Raw genomic sequence first — 19894 nt, 5'->3', positions numbered from 1 at the left:
ATATTTTATTTATTTTTAATCCCAGCCCCCGTCTCCGTAGGAGGCCTTTTGGTAGGCCATCATTGTAAATAAACATTTGCTCTTAACTGACTTTCCTAGTTAAATAAAGGTTAAATAAATAAAAAATATGAATATCAAATTGAGTGATTGAAATTATGACCCCATCCTCAATAGCCTATTCAGGCAGGCTACTGGGAAATACAAGTGCTTCTTACCTCGAAATTGCGAATGAATTAGTCTGTTAATTTGATCTAAACCAGCTGCTAAATCGTTCAGTTTACATCTTGACCACATCTTGCCTAGGCTACTGTAGACTGTCTGAAATAAAATGTAGGTCTATCAGGGACTATAGGCTACCTTCACCTATCAAAGCAAACCATGGCAAAGTTGAATTCCAATCATAAACCCAGATTTTAGTCTGTAGCCTATGCCTTATTGAAATGACAAGTCAATCTCGCAAATGGGCCATTTGTACCTGTTTGTTGTCTTAAAATCTGGCACATAATAACTGCACAATTGCCAGAACATAGCCTAACATTTATCTTTTTCTTCTTCCTAGTGTTTCCTGCTCAGAGATTGAGATCCTCTGTTCAACTTTCATCACTCAAACTCATCTTTCAGGTTTTAGCTTTAGTTATGCAGATGCGCAAAAGGGATTTATTTACAATTATAAACCAGGTTTGAGGCCTGATGCTGATTAGCTGATAGCCGTGGTATATCAGACCTTATACCATGGGTATGACCAAAAATGTTTTTTGTTTTTTTTACTGTTCTAATTACATTGGTAAACAGTTTATAATAGCTATAAGGCAACATGGGGTTTGTGGTATATGGCCAATATACCATGACTAACGGCTGTATCCAGGCAGTCCTTGTTGTGTCTTGCATAAAAACAGCCCTTAGTGGTGGTATATTGGCCATATACTGTACCATAACCCCTCATGCCTTTTTGCTGAATCAAAGCAGTCATCATAGAGTTAAATCGACATCCAATGTTGGAAAATTATCTGGGGAGTTTAATAAGGGAAAATTATATTTTTATCTTGCAACATATTCAAATGTGTTTATTACCTCATATCATAGTTTGCAATAATTATTATTTTGATAATCCGAATTTTGCTTATTGGTTCTTTAACATTATGGAAACATTATTTATTGTATAAATGTGGCAACTCCTCTTTTGCTGTGAAAAAAAAATAGGTCATTTTCAGGCCTTTTGGGCGGGTTTTGTTTTGTCATTGGTCAGAGTATTTGCGGGACCTGGCAACCCTGATCAACGTTTCCATCGCGCCCTGTTCTGATACACGTGAAAACCCCGTGGAAACCATCGGTTCCATCTTCTCCTTTCCTCGTCACACGGTCCGCTAAACTGCTATCAGGGAGCCGAAAAATAACGGGACGTCTCCACTTACAGTCTTTTTCTTTCGGGTGGTGAATTCCGTGTTAGTGTTGAATTAGCTGAGATGAGACAGCGCAACTGTAATTTGTTGTCTTAGATGAGCCGTGTCAGAAAAAGCAGTATGAGATGACATCCGCAGTGAAAAGAATAGCGTGATATATTTGGTTTAGATCTGAATTGAGCACTATTGATAATGTATCATCTGTTTGATGACATTTTGTGAAGAACTGAAAGTGTTTCGACCGATTAGACGCAGTGTCGGTGACACTGACAACGACAACGGATTTAGGCGCTTATCACAAATGACAGACGTGTCTTTCTTATTACGCTATATTCCATATATTGACCATGTTTTATTAGACTACAGTCTATATTTTTAGATGGTCTTGAATAGATATAATCGCGATTGAATAGAAATCATTGCGCCCCTTCAAAGCACTGCAAAGGGCATAGGCTACCCCATTTTTGTGACGGCTTCTCTTCATCGAAGATGCAACGATGAGTTTTCATAACGGCAAATCGGCACAATGTACTAGTAACTAGTCTATTAGACTACTATTTATTTTGAATACATTTTTATAAAACATAGAAGAAAAGTAAATGAACATTGCACAGCTAAATCATTTAAATAAAATCATGGATTTTATTTAATCATGCTCAATACATTTTATTTTATTGCCTGAACAATCTGAACAGACCCAATTCCCCTCCAGTAAAACTGAGAGCAGAACTTCTCTGTGATGTTGGACATTAAAATGAAGGAGGCGTGTCGGATCTGCGCCCGCGAGCTCTGCGGTAATCAGCGGCGATGGATCTTCCACCCAGCCTCCAAACTCAACCTGCAGGTGCTGCTGTCCCACGCCCTGGGCAGGGAGCTGACCCGTGATGGCCGCGGGGAGTTTGCCTGTTCCAAGTGTGCCTTCACGCTGGACCGCATGTACCGCTTCGACACAGTGATCGCCCGCGTGGAGGCTCTGTCCCTGGAGCGCCTGCACAAGCTGCTGCTGGAGAAGGACCGGCTGAGACAGTGTATAGGAGGCTTGTACTGGAAGAACAACACCGAGGACCAGATCCAGGATCAGACTGGGATGCGAATGGGGATAGGGCTAGGGGGTACTGGGGCTGGAGGGCTAGGGGGTACTGGGGCTCCACCACAGGGGAGTCACCCTCAGACAGCCCACCACTCTCTTTCCAGTGGTGGGCTGTCTGAGGGTGACTCCCCTGTGGTGGACCTCTCAGCCCTGCAGGAGGCCAGGTACAGCTCCCTGCTTCAGGGCGACCTGGCCAATTCTGTGTACGAATCCTGGGCCGACCACGAGGACCAGCAGAGTCCGGCCCCGGATCACCAGCACCACACCCAGCATCATCACCCTCAATGCTCAGGATCAGAGACTCTGTCTGGGCATCGCTCCAGGCGTTGCAGAGGGTGTGCGGCTCTCCGTGTGGCCGACTCTGACTACGAGGCCGTGTGTAAGGTACCTCGGCGGTTAGGCAGGAGGAGCACGTCGTGTGAACCCTCCACCCGCTACTCAGGCAGTGCCATGGGGGGTGAGGAGACCTCCACAGGGTCAGTGTCCACGCCTGTCCCCTCAGAGTCCTCTCCCATGGGGCCAGAGAGCGACAGGACCCTGTGCGATGGGGACACAGAGAGGATAACCCTCAGCCCGGGCTCATCGATAGAATCTCAGGACACAGCCGTGGACGTGGCTCAGCCCTGTACCGCTCACCAAGTTGGGGAAGAGGAAGAGCAGGGAGAGGGAGGAGAGAAGGACCCAGGGAAGGATCATAGGCGAGACCCTCGTCTCCAGGGGGATGATGCCCCCAGGGAGGGGTCAGTCTCTGGGTTGACCATGGAGCTGGCTGGAAGTCTAGTGAGGATCTGGGAGTACAGAGCTCTAAAGTCCCCTCAAGGCAGCAAGCTCCCTATCCTGGTCAAACCCAAACTGGAGACGGGCCTCTCTGGGCTCCCCCTGTCCATCAGAACCCCAGACTATGACCTCTACTCCCACCCTGGTATCCCAGAGTGGGTGAGCCTCAGCAGTCAGCAGGAGCTGCAGACAGAGCTTTCAGAGATGGAGGAGCAGTGGCTTGATGACTATGTGCAGTGTGGCCCCTTCTGCTTCCAGCAGGTACCGAGCAAGACCACCACCAGCCCCTGGCTCATAGAACAGACACACTGGAACTAACGAGACCAGATAGAGGGGCTTGAATTGGGGAGGAGATGGGATGGTATCTACTGGCCTGGAAGGGTCGTGATTCTACAGACAATCAAACCACTTTTCCCCCATCGTTATCCTAGCAACACGTCTGTAGCCATGACAATGGTTGCTATATGAACAACGATGCCCCGTGTTAGGCATGCTCTCCGCTGTTTAATCCACCTCCATAGCTTCCTTTGTCGTGTTAATAATTAGCTACCCTTGATACATGGCTAGGAATGAGCGTACTGATATTCTGAAATAATGGCCACTTGATAAGTATGACTCAGGGAGTTTAGTGGGTTGGTTTTTCCACTGAAGTTTGATTCACTGAACTGATGGAACAGCATGTAATCATTAGAGCCCAGCTTGAGTCCTGTGTGTGTATTAGTGTGTGTGCTCTACCGGTAATGGGTTTACAGCACATTATGTGGAAGCAGGATTGGTTGATCTTTGAAATGAAATGACAAGGAGTTATTTCACTATCCCTGACTACTAGAGACTTTACAGACCAAAATCAGACCCTCACAATCACAAAGATAGCTCTATAGAGCTGAATTGACAAAAAAACAGGAAATAAATGCCACTCTGCCGTGGAAACAGGGACTACTTTCTCAGGAAGTTATAGTGCAGTGAACTGACCTCATCACTTTCCACTCTCACACAGGGGCATGGGAAGTGTGTGTGTACATATGCGTGCATTAAAAAAAAAAATGTTATAAACCTGAACCTATTTGTGCGTGTTGTGTGTTGTGTGTTTCAGAGGCTGCTAGATGAACAGCACGGCCAGCTTCGTCAGTATGAGACTGCTGCAAGTCAGTGTGTTACTGAGCTCCAGAAGGCCCAGCTCCAGGTCCACTCTCTACAGGCCAAGATCAGAGAGAGCGAGGCCAGGAACCAGGTACCACTTCCCCCACAGACTTTCACCATTCCTCCTTCTGAGGCAGTTCCTCCTTTACTCTACTTGACCATAGCATACAGTAGACATGCATCCAAGGTGGATTATTTGTTAAGTCTTCAGACAATTAACACTAAATTGAACTATTAATTCAAAGGCCTGCTTATAAACTATTTATTTAAAAAAATCTAACTACAAGTATTCGATTTTTAGCACTTCTCTGATGTGTCTGTGAATGTGATGTGTAGAAGCTGCAGGTGCGACTCGGGGACATGGAGTGTGAGCTGCGCCTGGTCAGAGAGAAGGCCCAGAGACAGGAACGAAACGTCCTCAACCTCACCGACACTGTCAACAGCAAGGAGACTGAGGTATAGAGGGAGAGAGGGAAGAGGGAGGGAGAGGGAATGAAGGAGAGGCAAAAAGAGTGCGAGTGAGAGACGGACTAACAGAAAGCGAGAAAATGAGAGACGAAGAGACTCTGGTAGGAGAGAGGGAGGTACACAAAGAAAAGCCGGAACAGCAGGCCACTTTACACGGTATTGTGTCCAACCAATGATGAACAATAGGCTACTTTACTCATGTCTTTTTGTGTGTTTTGTGTGTCTCCCTCTCAGGCAGCAGAGTTGTACCGGGTCATAGAGGAGCAGAATAACGTGCTGTGTTCTTTGAAAGAGCTGGCCAACAGAACCCAGCTCCAGACACTACAGGTCAGCCCTCCTCTGAACCGTACACACACCTCACACACACACTTCGTACTAAAGTCTGAGAACACTAAAATGCTCTTAAATCTACAGCTGACGTGACGACACCGTCATTTACGGTTTGTGTAGTGTGTTACAATTTTTTATCAACATGATAATTGAGAGTAATAGGAGCTTGGCTTTCTCCATCTCTAATAGACCTTGTATTAATACACACGCTTGATAGGATCCTTTGTAATGTCCCACAGTGCTAGTATAGAGAAAGCACAGCTGACCCCAGCACACAGCACATAGAGCTATCTGTAAACCGCCTTCACTCTCTGGCTCTCTTCCACCCACACCCTCCTCATCTCCACTCCCTCTACCCCGTCTCGGGTGCAGGTGTCTGGGGTGGAGTTAGTGCGAGGGCAGGGGGAGGTGCTGGCCCTCCAGGGCTCTCTGTTCCAGGCTCAGCTGGAGCTGCAGGAAGGCCAGAGAGCCCAGTGTCAGGCCACCAGGAGGGAGGAGGACCTCACCAGAGCCCTGCAACGCCTGGAGAAAGACCTACAGGGAGTCATGGAGCACAGACACAGTACTGAGAGACACAACCAGGTGTGTGTGTGTGGGGGGGGGTGCGTGTCTGTGTGCGTGGCTTAGCCTTGCAATGGGGTTCATTTTGCGAGTACGTGCATGCGTTTGCTTGTGTGTAAACATTGTAGGAGACTGTGCTGCTACCTGTCTGCTTTAGGACTTGCATCTGGTGCTTGAAAAAGCTTGGTTAGAGCTGCAGCGGAAAGAGGAACAGCTGAAAGAGAAGAAGGGAGAGAGACGGAGAGAGGAGGAGGAGAGGGAGAAGAGCATCCGAGAGCTGAGGACCTCACTACAGACCAAAGAGCAGCTGGTGCAGGTCAGAAACAGACACACACTCACACACGCATGCGCGCACACACCCCATTCACACACCACCTCCCTCATCCACAGCCGTTCCAACACACACTGTCCCTGTCTCTCAGGAGTACTCCGAGTTGTTGGACCAACAGCAGGAGCCCAGGGAGAAGAGGGACACACTCCTCACCAAACTGAAAGATCGCATCAAGGACAGGGACAGAGCACTGGAGGTGAGAGTCATCGTCTAGGAGAGAATGAACCTCAACGAGAACATATTACAGATATAAGAGGCGGGCAATCAAACTCGTGATCCAGGACTGCATGGGTTGCATGAACAGCAGTGGTGATTGATGGTGGTGACTGCCAGCTGTGTTCCATTAGAGATGCATTACATTGTTCTATTCCGGTGTGTTCCCTCCCATCAGCGAGCGGTGGATGAGAAGTTCCGACGTGTGGAGGAGAAGGAGGGAGAGATGCGTCGGCTACAGCTTCTTCTCAGAGAGAAGGAGAGAGACCTGGAGAGACAACACTGTGTACTGTCCAACAACGAAGAGACCATCACGGTATTGATGAGCACACACACACGCGCGCGCACGCGCACACACACACAGACACTGGTTACTGAGTTCCTTCTATCTTGTGTGTGTGTTAAAGAGCCTGGAAGTGCTGGTGCGTGGGAAGGGTTTGGAGCTGGAGCAGGTGTATGAGGCATGGAGGAGTGTACAGCGCCACCATGAGGACAGGGAGGAGAGACACAGCCGCAGCCTGAGAGAGAGAGACACGCTCATCAGCCAGCTACAGAACGCCCTGCACACACGTACCAATGAGGCTGAGGTGACATGCCCTAATTATACACTTGCCACAGTATACATATACTGTACACCAGCACAAATACATTTTTGCTGATCAGTGGCAAAATATTTTTATTCTTGATTCTTCACACTATTTGCAATTTCTCGTCTTCTCTCTCGCTCTCTCTTTCTCTCTCTCCCTGTCTCTGTCTCTCTCTCTTTCTCTCTCTCTCTCTCTCTCTCTCTCTCTCTCTCTCTCTCTCTCTCTCCCTCTGTCTCGCTCTTCCGCTCTCACATTATCTCTCGCTCTCTGCATCCCAGGACCTGACTGGAGCCCTGCTAGATAAGGTGAAGGCAGGTCCCAGTGAGGTGGTGGATGAGCTGAAGGCTCGCCTCTCTCTGAAGGAGAAACTGTTCCAGGAACTGCTGTCCGACCACAGCCGCCAGGCCCAGGAGCACCACTCACAGGTCCAGGACCTGCTCAACACCATCGGCACCAGAGACCAGTACATCCAGGTAACAAAACCAGACTGGCCTGAGAGCTGTGGTGTGGTATAGTCTGAGGGACTGATTGGGTAGAGAGAATGAGAAGAGAAAGAAAGAGTGAGAGAATGAGAGAGAGAAAGAGACTTCTGCCACAAAGAAGCTGTATCGAGTCAGATATTTTAATCCTCAAAAACCTCCATCCTTTTCTTCCCTCTCCCTATCCTCCCCTCTCCTCACTCTTCTCCCCCTCCAGGAATCGTCAGGTCGTCTGGGTGAGGTGATGAGTGAGCAGACTGTACGTCTCCAGGAGCTCCGCAGACAGCTAACCTCTTGCTCCCTGGCCTACGGGTCCCAGCTAGGCCTCCGGGGTCCAGACTTCCAGGGGACCAGCCAGGACCTCCGGGCATTGCAGGAGGAACTGCGTCTGGCTCTGCGGAGGGAGAGGGAGGCCCAGGCTGAGCTCACAGCCCTCAGGACCCAGGGCACTGCCAGGCCAGCTGACAGGCAGGCAGAGTTTGAGGGTGGGCATCAGAGGAGCATGGGGCTCTGTCTGTAGTGGCACCTTCTGTCTGTAGTGGCACCTTTTTTGGGTGATGATGCTAACCATAGTTAAGACTTCACAATGTTATTTATATATCAGCTAATAGTTTATTTTATTTTATGTATGGTTTTAGCTTTTTGTAAAGCTTTGTGCAATTCTACATGTGTATGTTTTAATTGTGTAATGCATTAGATTATGTTTACAGCAGCTATGGTATCAAATGCTTCTTTGAATGTATAACCAATGTTGACATACAATGCAAGGGATGTTGAACTTTGTATGATAGCATCACATGTTTCATGTTATGACTTCTACTATTTATACTAATAACATGCGTGTGCCTTCACATGTTCAACTGCATGATTCATGGTGGTTATATACCATGTAATGGTATTGCGTGTTGCTATAGCGGTCTCTGCAATTTGTATAGACTATCTAATAACGACTGCTGTCTGAAATGTGGGCTTCAAGTGGATTAGCAGTGATGTTTTGCTTTTGCCAGAGTACGGTACATTTCAACAACCCTGAATTATTCTTATTCGTTTTAGCTCATTGTGTGTGTAACATCTATAAACCGTTTTCTGAGTGTCACGCTATAAGATTCCACGGTATGTAATAATAAAACGTAGTTTTCTGACCTTGGGAATCCTCCTCTCTTCGACTAGAGGTTTGTCAAATAGGAATCCCCCCCGGAGACATTACCCGGCACGCGTGTCTGAAAGAGAAACCATTTGATCTGATAACGTGGCAGAAGCTGCTTTGCTCCGGTCTCTACCATCATCATCAATGGAGCGCGAACCCTTGTGTTGAGCTGAATAAACAAACCTTGCGTTGATGTCAGTGGGTTTACATGGTGTTCGTGGTGGGCTCGGCTCCACTGTCCCTCCCTCCTCACCTCCCTTGCTTCCTGCATGAACATATTCTACCTGAGTTGTACACTGGTCATAAACGTATCTATATCCAGTTACGTTAAGGTCAATCTCTGTTAACACATCTAGTTCTCTCCACTTCCCAACCTGTCACAGTTGGTTCTACTCTGAGTAATAGGTAGTATCAGTTGAGCTCATTTGTGGAAGAAAGGTAAGAAACCCACCTAGACGTACAGTGTGGATGCATGACTGCATGAGCGTTTGTGGGTATATATACCCCCCCCATTTCAACACTAAAATGCTCCAATGGCATCAGTCTATTCGATTGTTTGAAGGGCAGTGCTCATTACATAGAAACAAGGGTAGTCTTTCCTAGTTGCATGTTTTACATGTCAATCAGATTCATCCTGATTAGACCCAATGAGCAGAGAACATACCTCCTGCTGGCCACACCTCTTCTTAAAGTCTGTCACTCGTCTCTTGTTGCACAAGCCGCGTCTCCAAAGTACAGCGTCTGTGGGAAAGAGAATATTGTAACGCTCAAGTCTCTTAGCACTCACTCTGCTGTCTGACCGCACAAGATTACAGTCAGCTAGTGCTTAGACATGCTTTTGAATGAGTTTCTATTTGAATATAGTGTATTACTGAAGTCCAACATCGAACAGATTGCACAGAGGTCTAGACAAAATGATGGACTATTGCATTAGCCAAAGAGGCCTTATGCTTTTTAGAATGTGCATCCTGCACTGTTTGACACATTTTAATACTCTGCCCTGGCCAATTGCACCTCGTATCACATCATCTACTATTACCTAGTTATACGTCATAAACCTGTAGATTTCATCAATGAAACATTTTGATGATATTCGTTTTAAAAGCATTGAGTGTTAGGCGACCTTACAGTACATTTAAGCTATCTTCTAGTGTCACGTTCTGACCTTAGTTCCTTTTTTATGTCTTTGTGTTAGGTTGGTCAGGGCGTGAGTTGGGGTGGGTAGTCTATGTTCTTTTTTCTATGTTTTTATATTTCTATGTGTTTGGCCTAGTATGGTTCTCAATCAGAGGCAGGTGTCGTTCATTGTCTCTGATTGAGAATCATACTTAGGTGGCCTGTTTTCCCCATTTTAGTTGTGGGTGTTTAATTTCTGTTTAGTGTCTGTTCACCTGGCAGAACTGTTTCGTTTTCTCTTCGTTGTTATTTTGTGTAGTGTTCAGTTATTCATTAAAATATGACGAACACTTGCCACGCTGCATTTTGGTCCTCCTCTCCTTCCACCAACGAGAATCGTTACATCTAGTCCCCGGCTATTGTGTAATTTTATTTGACTGTAAAATGACTAATATATATGTAGAACTACTCCGATAGCCTTACAGTAAACATTTTAACATCCTCTCCTAGCCCTATAGTCTGCGATTCCGTAGCATGTTACTCCACAGAGCCGTGTCTGTAGGTTTGTATTTACTGTTAGCAGTTAAAGTATCTGCTCTTACTGTATACTTACAGTATATCTTACAGTTTACCTTACCGTATATCTGCCCGCACAGTAGTATATCCCAGTACAGTGAGATAGATTCCCTCAGAGGAAAATAACGTGTATTATGTTTGAAGCTTCTCTTCCTGTCATTACTGAGATGGGGAGAGGGTTCAAGGGTGACCACCATTACTGAACGTGGGAAGCGTTGTTTTGTTGACGCGTTCACATCAGTTTGCTTTTTTGGTGGAAAGACTTTGACACGCAGAAAGGCCAGGATTGGGGTATGTGTGGTATGAAAATGTACCATATTAAAATGCTTGTTGAATTGTACTCTGGCAAAAGTAAAAAAGTGTCAAGGATTTGTATGTTTTTATCGATCTGTTGCCACAAATGCAAAAGAGTCGAACTCTATGTCAGTGTGACATTTTCTTTTCTGCCTTTTCTTTTCATGACGTGTGTGTGTGTGTGTCCATGTTATTGCTTATGTTTCAACTAAGAACTGCATTCTGGGGTCTCGGTTCTCTTTCTAGAATTCAGCTCAGAGGACAACAATAATGTTGAGGTCAACAGTAACTATGCAGACAGCATGGAGGAAGAGGACTCCAAACTGACAGCTCGAACCCTAGCCACCATGCAGGTAGGCCCTGTGCTGTACATATACAATTGAAATAGTGGTAGATTATTTTGTCTTAATCATGTCACATTTGAATCTTTCCTAACCACCACTCATATTTTAGTTATCAGCCTGGGTGATCCAAACACACTGTGGAGATTTTGCACACTCAGCGTTCTCTCACTGTGTTTTCTCCACTCTCCTCCAATCAGAACTCTGGAGGACCTGGGAAGGGGAAGCTGTCCCAAGAGGCAGTGGGAGACGCCCAGGGGCTGGTGGAGGTGAAGCAGCTGCTGCAACAGAAGAGGGTGGTGGAGAGAGAGCTGCAGGAGCTCAAGGCTCAGCTGGAGAAGTCTGGCTTCTCCCTGACCAGGATGAGGTAACACACGCTGACTGCATACATGTTATTATGAAACGTGATACAGATACAGTATACACTGAGTGTACAAAACATCAAGGACACCTTCCTAATATTGAGTTGCACCCACCTTTTGTCTCCAGAACAGCCTCATTTCTTTGGGCCATAGACGCTACAAGGTGTCGAAAGCGTTCTACAGGGAACCATGCTGGCCCATGTTGACTCCATTGCTTCCTACAGTTGTGTCAAGTTGGCTCGATGTCATTTGGGAGAGGGACCATTTTTGATACACACAGGCAACTGTTGAGCGTGAAAAACTCAGCAGCGTTGCAGTTCTTGACACAAACCGGTGTGCCTGGCACTTAAATATTTTCTCTTGCCCATTCACCCTCTGAATGGCACACATACACAATTCGTGTCTCAATTGTCTCCAGGCTTAAAAATCCTTCTTCAACCTGGAGGACCTGGTTACACTGATTGAAGTGGACATTTAAAAAATATATATATTAAAAAAAAAAAACTTTTTACCCCTTCTCTGCAATTTCATGATATCAAATTGGTAGTTACAGTCTTGTCCTATCGCTGCTACCCCCTTACGGACTCAGGAGAGGTGAAGTTCAAGAGCCATGCAATTGAAATGGATTTAACAAGTGACGATCAATAAGGGATAATAGTTTTCACCTGGTCAGTCTATGTCATGGGAAGATGTCATGTTTTGTTCACTCAGTGTATATATATGAATGAACGTGAATGAGAATAAATGAAGTGAACGAGATGAAAGTAACGAAAATATATCCTTGTTCATACAACTATTTTTGTATTTTCTGACAATTACAGTGGTGTACATACGGAGGTCCCAGCTTCTAGATTCACAAACGCCTGTGGTTTTCACCCTGGTTTGAGCAGTGGATATGAGAGGTGCTAGTTGAGGTGTGCCTGTCTTCTCTCTCTCACACAGGAAAGCCCTCTTCGGCCTACGCATGGAGAACACGGAGTTGAAGTCTCACCAGACAGAGAGACGGTCAGAGACGGACCCCAGGGATGAGCAGGGATTCCTGGAAGAAGTGGGGGATGAAGAAAAGCTGGATGTGGAGGAGGAGGACGAGCAGCTGTGTGGGGTGGATCTATCTGGTGGCTGGGAGGATGAGCGTCTCTCCCAGGGGAAGCGCTGTGCCCCCAGGCCCACCTTGAGATACCCTGGCCTGGGGAAGAGACACTGCACTAGGCCTGTCTCTCTGGACCTGGAAGACCTGCTGTCCCACTCCACGAAGGAAGGGGAAGACATCGCACCAAATTATACTCTAGTAACGCGTGCTACTGTATGTATGGTAGGTCAACAGTGAGAGGCCCCATCGACTGATTACCTGAAGAAAGGAATATCATTCTAAATATTTACGTGACTCTGGTCCTGTGTTGCAGGATGATGATGTGGAGGAGGCAGGAGGAGGAGAAGCTGGAGACAGGAAGCAGAGCCCCACAGAAACAGTGATGGTTGAGAATGCTGTGCGGCTCCGGCTGGAGAGCGAGGAGCTGCAGGAGAGACTCATGGTTTCTGAGGCCACCGTGGAGGCTCAGGAGGAGCAGCTCAGAGACTACAGAGATCTACCGAGTGAGTCAATACACCCTCACCACACATATGCACACATACTGTTTGTCTATCACACACACGGCAATATGCTGCATGCGTTAATTATTCAAATGTATTGTTCTCTCTCTCTTTCTCTAGTGGAGACGTCTGTGCAGCAGGACAGTAAGCAGGTCCAGGTGGATCTACAGGACATGGGCTATGAGACGTGTGGTCGCAGTGAGAACGAGGCTGAGAGGGAGGAGACCAGCAGCCCAGGTACTTACTATTGACGCTACAAATGCCAGCATTTTTTTTTACACTAAAGTATTGCTGTGCTCTGCATTACTTGAGGGTTATCGGGAGAATTAAACAATCTGCTATGGTTTAGTAAAGCCACAAGAGGGCAGGACTGTATTTCAGTTGTGTAACCCACGTCCCCTCCCTTTCTGTTCCCCGCAGAGTTTGATGATCTGGAGATGTGCACTTCTCTGGAATGCGGCGGCTCCCAGTGGTGGTCAGGCGTTGTGCATCCTGGGAAGGCCGGTCCTCCAACATCAACCTCCAAGGCTGATGACTTCACATCTCTCCAGCGATTGGTTGAGGACCTGCGCTCGCAACTCTCCCGCTCCCAGACGGTGATCCGGAGCCTCCAGGGCCGCCTGCGCTCCCTCTCCACCTCCAGTGACCCCTTCGGCCACTCCAATGGCCCCTCCACCCCCCGCAAGGTCAATTGGGCCATCCAGTTCCAGTCCTCGCCCTCCCAGAGTGGCCTGGATGAGGACGAAGGCTGGGAGTCGTCTGGTGGTGGTCTAGGGCCCTCCCCACATCACCCCAAACCCGACAAGGATCTCCAGGAGCTGGTGTTTCGCGTGGGAGCCCTGGAGGACCAGCTGAGGAAGGGCAAAGGGACCCAAGCAGGGACTCCAGGGCTCCCTGCAGAGGGAAAGGCTTCCATCTGGCCTGGGCCTGGGTAGATAGCACCACCACTAACCCTGGTCCACATGTTAGAATGTATGCCGTATACAGCAGATTAATTTACAGTAAACACAGTATATGTGACCCATGTTGGAATGGAATCCACAATCCTCTTGTTGCTAGACAATCCACTGACCCGTGGGAACCAGTTTGTTTCATATTGACGCTTCCTTCTTCATCTGTCTCATGTCGACTCTTCCTTCCGCCTCTGTCTCCTTGCAGGAAGTTTGATACCCTAATACAGGCGCAGTCCCGTGAGCTGTCGCACCTGCGCCAGAGGATGCGAGAGGGGCGTGGCGTGTGCCACATCCTGACCCAGCACCTGGGCGACACCACCAAGGGCTTTGAGGAGCTGCTGCGTGCCAATGACATTGACTACTACATGGGCCAGAGCTTCAGAGAGCAGCTGGCGCAGAGCAGCGCCCTGGCACAGCGAGTCAGCACCAAGATCAGCGGACGTGAGTGGAGAGGTGAACACACATGTAGACACATAAGATGTGCACCATTGCACACACATAGCACTTACTGGACCCCAAAAAAAACACACAAATCGTTCACAATTTACATATAGCGCTGGCAAAATGATTGTGACCTATAATTGTGGACAATCACCTTGATTTGATTTGACCATGAACAAAAAATGTGTTTTGTCAAAGTTGTCTTAATACATTTATTTTAGGAGAAGGGGGGTTTTAACTTAATCTGCAAGTCGATGTAGTTTTCCCAATAGCAGTTTTACATTTTGACATGAAGTGGGTGAAGTTTGTAATCATTTTAAGAGCAGAACGGCACGGTCGGAAGGAGAAACTTGATTTCCAAAAGTTGCACGCGGTCAAAACCATTTGTTTTTGAGACAGGGGTGTCACTAAAGCTATATTTTATTCATTAGGTATGTCGTATTTAATTTTCAAAGATGCCTTATGGTACATTACAAGCTCAAAACATTTTTCGACAAAAATGACAATTATACCAATAAACGTGGCCATTTGCGTGACACATAATCCTTACCCAAAATGACATAATCGTTACAGCCCTAATTCCACGATACCCATGAGCTAACAGGTAGCTAATACACTCAATCTTCAACATCTTTTGACTTTACAACAGACATTTGCAAACACAATTTCTCAGTCATGTCCATTCATGCCAGCAAGACATAGCATGAGTGTGTGTGACCGTGCTTCTACACCTGCATTGCTTGCTGTTTGGGGTTTTAGGCTGGGTTTCTGTACAGCACTTTGCGATATCAGCTGATGTAAGAAGGGCTATATAAACACATTTGATTTGACCTTGTATGTGTATTAACCTTATATAAAGTGCTAATGTCTCTCTTCAGGGGATCATCCAGAGATGCATGATGACAAGACTGGCACAGAGCTGCTCGCCATACGGTATGCGTCTGCCAATTTGCTTTCTGCGTGCGTATGTATGTGTGTGTTTGTAACAGTGTGACATGAATGCAACAGTATTTCATCAGTATCAGTGTCGTCTATGGTTGCTATTGTTGGTAACTCTTCTGCGTAGCAGTCGACTTTGGCAGTTGGAAAACATTGATTGTTGGGGGCATGTGTGTCCTCCACTGGGGTTCTCTCTCTCTCTCTGGTTTGTCACTTGATCAGTGATCCACACAGAAAATCAATTAGTCTGATTAACTCACTGGTAGACCAGCAGACTGGACAGTTGGCTGTGGCGATCATCAGAGATTGAGATCAATCAGTTGCTCATGTCGCTGACGACATCGGATCTCAATCCGATACACCACTGTGACTGTTATTGTTGGGGTGTAATCTCTTTGAAAACTACTGAGAGACTGATCTCTCCATTTCCCTCTTTTCCTTTCCTAAGTCTATCCACTATATTTCTCTGCCTGTCTTTTTTCGCTCAATCATCTTTGCCCTCTCTCTTTCTCAAACGTTCTAGTCCCTTCGCCCCCATGCTGGTAGGGTGGCTGGTTTTATAGCGTTAGCAACATTAGCATTAAGGCAAACATGTTGAGTCAGGGCCGTGTGATGTCACCACTGCTAACCAGCCCCATGGTAACAGTAATTGGAGAGGAGCATTGTGATTGGATGAACCCACTGCCCTCCCTCCGCCTCCCTCTGATCGTTGTAGCAGCAGCCTCAGACCGCCACGGGGGATTTGGTTGCTGAGAAGGCATCCTTTTCTTTCCATCGTGTGTGTGTGTGTGTGAGAGTGAGAATTAGCCAGTCATCCAGGCTTCAGTGTTGTGGGCACGCGGACAAGACTCGTGCTGTCTTGTGTTTGGGTTCAGACTCGGAGACGGAGGAGTGTGTGAGTATGAGAGAGAGAGAGAGACAAAAACACAATGAACAGAACCTGACAAACATTGTATTCCTGTTTCAGCTCGTACGGTACTGTATCTTTTGTATCTCTTCATCCCTGAGCTGTGCTCATCTCGTGACGTGGTCCTCGTAGAGTCGACTGGTGCTGAATAACCTCTGAATAACTACAACGACTGTTCTGGTTTGTGGGGTCATACTGTGCGGCCCGGGGCCTGTCGGGTCAGCCTGTCTGCTGGATGTCCCTGGTATCTGGGTGCATCTGATTACAGAGTGTCCCAGCCAGTTAGAGGGGCAGGCAGTGACATACAGGGGCACGCGGACAGAGACTTACGGACCAGATCAGAACATTAGAGCACAGCAAGCTGCTAGCTCTCTCTGGTCCAGGCTCATGCTGAAAGAACAGTCTCTCGTTCCCTCTTCTGAAGTAGTGGCACAGGCTGCATCTGAGATAACACTATGTCCTATTCCCAATACTGCACTACTTTTGACTCACATGCACTACTCAATTACTATTTGGTAGCATTGCCTTTAAATTGGTTAACTTTGGTCAAACGTTTTGGGTAGCCTTCCACAAGCTTCCCACAATAAGTTGGGTGAATTTTGGCCCATTCCTCCTGACAGAGCTGGTGTAACTGAGTCAGGTTTGTAGGCCTCCTTGCGCGCACACGCTTTTTCAGTTCTGCCCACGATTTATCTATAGGGTTGAGGTCAGGGCTTTGTGATGGCCACTCCAATACCTTGACTTTGTTGTCCTTAAGCCATTTTGCCACAACTTTGGAAGTATGCTTGGGGTCATTGTCCACTTGGAAGATGCATTTGTGACCAAGCTTTAACTTAATGACTGATGTCTTGAGATGTTGCTTCAATATATCCACATAATTTTCCTACCTCATGATGCCATCTATTTTGTGAAGTGCACCAGTCTCTCCTGCAGTAAAGCACCCCCTCAACATGATGCTTCCACACCCGTGCTTCATGATTGGGATGGTGTTCTTCGGCTTGCAAGCCTCCCCCTTTTTCCTCCAAACATAACGATGGTCATTATGGCCAAACAGTTCTATTTTTGTTTCATCAGACCAGAGGACATTTTTCCAAAAAGTTCGGTCTTTGTCCCCATGTGCAGTTGCAAACCGTAGTCTAGCTTTTTCATGGCTGTTTTGGAGCAGTGGCTTCTTCCTTGCTGAGCGGCCTTTCAGGTTATAGGACTTGTTTTACTGTGGATATAGATAATGTTGTACCAGTTTCCTCCAGCATCTTCACAAGGTCCTTTGCTGCTGTTAAGGGATTGATTTTTACTTTTCACACCAAAGTACGTTCATCTCTAGGAGACAGAATGCGTCTCCTTCCTGAGCAGTATGACGGCTGCGTGGTCCCATGGTGTTTATACTTGTGTGCTGTTGTTTGTACAGATGACCATGGTAGGTACTGTGTGCTGTTGTTTGTACAGATGACCATGGTAGGTACTTCAGGCGTTTGGAAATTGCTCCCAAGGATGAACCAGACTTGTGGACGTCTAAATAAAAACATTGGAGGTCTTGGCTGATTTGTTTTGATTTTCCCATGATGTCAAGCAAAGAGGCACTGAGTTTGAAGGTAGGCCTTGAAATACATCCACAGGTACACTTCCAATTGACTCAAATTATGTAAATTAGCCCAGCAGAAGCTTCTAAAGCTATGACATCATTTTCTGGAATTTTCTAAGCTGTTTAAAGGCACAGTCAACTAAGTGTATTTAAACTTCTGACCCACTGGAATTGTGATACAGTGAATTATAAGTGAAGTAATCTGTAAACAATTGTTGGAAAAATGACTTGTGTCATGCACAAAGTAGATGTCCTAACCGACTTACCCGAAACTCTAGTTTGTTAACAAGAAATGTGTGGAGTGGTTGAGAAACAAGTTTTAATGACTCCAACCTAAGTGTATGTAAACCTCCGACTTCAACTGCAAGTGCACTACAGGGAATAGGATGTAAATTCATGTCAGATGCAGCCATGGCCCGAATAACTCCCAGACCCAGACCACAGCTTCAGAGTCAGCAGAGAAACCCACCTCTGTGCCGTGCAACGCTGTTGGGGGAAGTATACAATAAACACAGAGTAGCAGTAACTGTGTCCCAGCTCTCCTCTGTTTCTGCCCCTTTCCTCGGCTAGAGTTCTTCTCTCGTTTAAAGCATCAATGGGGAGATTCTGATTTTGGAGGACTACTTTCCCCTAGAATTCGTGTGCCCTTACAGGGTTGAGAGCAGGGTCAGCTATTGCATTTTGGGTAATTAGAGGTGCCTCTCCCTCTCGCTGTCTTATAAAAGAAAGAGGATGCAGAGAGAGAGAGAGTAGGATGTAGAGAAAGAGAAGCAGATCCAGGGGATGTATCCCTGCAGTACTGCCACACAGATGGCCAACCAGATGTGGGCGACTTAAATGTGTTTTATTGCCATTTGACTCATTTAGGACAAGCCCTTAATTGAGTGAGTGAAAAGAGGGGATTTGTATTGATTTGATTCCCTCGCATGTGCCTTCTCGCGAGAGTGAACTGAAATAGGTCAGGAGCATCTAAATCTACAGAGAGAGAGAGAGAGAGAGAGAGAGAGAGAGAGAGAGAGAGACGCAGAGTGAAACAGAGAGAGGGAGTGCGCGCGAGAGCATCACTTTGCCCCACAAATAGCAAGAGAAGAGCCGAGCCTAGTGTAGAGCATGTTCCAGCACAGGCTCAGCTTGTCCATTTCTATAACCACAGGAGCACTACGGAGCATCAGGGCTCTATTACATGTGCAATGGTGGATATTCTGAACACTGCATTGGATTCATACTAAGCCCTGGGACTTTTTAAAGGGGGACTCATTGACTACAGTACCTGGACTTCTATTTTGGACCTTAACCTTGTGCTTTTAGTGGATTTTAGAGATGTTTTGTTCCTTTTTTTGGAAGTATACAACCTCTTCAAAAATCCAGTTTGAGGTAAGATGTAATAAACAATAAAATGTTGGGGTGAGGAACAGATGCTCCCCTCACTCACACTGCAGAACCTGCAGACAGAGGAGCTTAGAAGAACAACGTTTGACAAAGGGGCCGGATGGGGACAGGTTTTTTTGGGCCAGCGCTGCAGTGTGGGTTGTAAAACACACTGAAGGCTGACTAGGGTTATCTGACTCTTTGTGTTTGACCATTCAGCCCCGGATACACCCGCCTAATATCCCGCTCTGCTCTCTCCGTCTCTGGAAAAACACCACTCTCTCCGGTCGCTCTGTTTTGTTTTTGGCTGCTGGTGGGAAAAGAGGGAAGAGGTTTTCTTGAATGCAGGATTGGATGCTCTCTCTTCTTCCCCGAGGGACACAGAGAGAAAGACGGAGACAGAGCTACCTAGACAGAGCTACGGCTCTCCTCAATGTGAAGAACTGTCCTCCTTGCTGTACCAAAACACCAGTGCTTCTTTAAAGCAAATATAACTGGCATCATTGTGCTCGCTTAGCATAAATCGCTGTACCTCACCAACAGGATCCAATTCAATTGGCAACATTTCAAGCATATCACAAAAACAGAGGAAACTGTATTTGAAAGACCTCTTGTTTAAAGAGGTGGACACGCCACCTGATCTAAGTTACTGCACAGCAGATTTGGTATTTGTGGGACATTGATGGGCTTGTCTGTACTGGACTGGCCTGGGTAAGGTGCTGCTTACGAGACTGCACTAGTCATAGTCACAGCCCACACACACATTTGCGCATCCGTATCCTCATTCTGTGTGTGTGTGTGTGCTGTGTGGCGACGGTGGAGACAGCCAGCAGATCGGCCTACTCCCCTGGCCATCTCTGTCACCAGGCCTAATCTGAGGATTTACTCTGCTTTTCACCTGA

The 19894-nt window shown here is 46.8% G+C and overlaps 1 protein-coding gene across 9 annotated transcripts in view; it reads left to right on the top strand.

The window, feature by feature from the left end:
• LOC112250898 (myomegalin) overlaps nucleotides 1-19894 on the top strand; it is a 113912-nt gene that overhangs the window by 80031 nt on the left and 13987 nt on the right. For 5 of the 9 annotated variants that reach the window (XM_042321621.1, XM_042321613.1, XM_042321608.1 and 2 more), the window contains 18 exons: nucleotides 4361-4498; nucleotides 4744-4863; nucleotides 5110-5202; nucleotides 5578-5787; nucleotides 5924-6082; nucleotides 6189-6293; nucleotides 6489-6626; nucleotides 6718-6897; nucleotides 7176-7370; nucleotides 7594-7861; nucleotides 10756-10862; nucleotides 11051-11217; nucleotides 12155-12524; nucleotides 12616-12805; nucleotides 12923-13039; nucleotides 13223-13733; nucleotides 13961-14208; nucleotides 15075-15129. In XM_042321621.1, the coding sequence (XP_042177555.1) occupies nucleotides 4361-4498; nucleotides 4744-4863; nucleotides 5110-5202; nucleotides 5578-5787; nucleotides 5924-6082; nucleotides 6189-6293; nucleotides 6489-6626; nucleotides 6718-6897; nucleotides 7176-7370; nucleotides 7594-7861; nucleotides 10756-10862; nucleotides 11051-11217; nucleotides 12155-12524; nucleotides 12616-12805; nucleotides 12923-13039; nucleotides 13223-13733; nucleotides 13961-14208; nucleotides 15075-15129 (3371 nt within the window). Of the gene's footprint in view, nucleotides 1-1280; nucleotides 3529-4360; nucleotides 4499-4743; nucleotides 4864-5109; nucleotides 5203-5577; nucleotides 5788-5923; nucleotides 6083-6188; nucleotides 6294-6488; nucleotides 6627-6717; nucleotides 6898-7175; nucleotides 7371-7593; nucleotides 7862-10755; nucleotides 10863-11050; nucleotides 11218-12154; nucleotides 12525-12615; nucleotides 12806-12922; nucleotides 13040-13222; nucleotides 13734-13960; nucleotides 14209-15074; nucleotides 15130-19894 lie in introns of those variants that run through there. The other 4 variants (XM_042321606.1, XM_042321603.1, XM_042321594.1 and 1 more) reach the window with 2 other exon arrangements.

The sequence above is a fragment of the Oncorhynchus tshawytscha genome, linkage group LG01, assembly GCF_018296145.1.
Source record: "Oncorhynchus tshawytscha isolate Ot180627B linkage group LG01, Otsh_v2.0, whole genome shotgun sequence".
NCBI lineage: Eukaryota > Metazoa > Chordata > Actinopteri > Salmoniformes > Salmonidae > Oncorhynchus > Oncorhynchus tshawytscha.
Note: the sequence above shows the minus strand (reverse complement) of the source record. Positions and strands in the feature narration are given on the sequence as shown.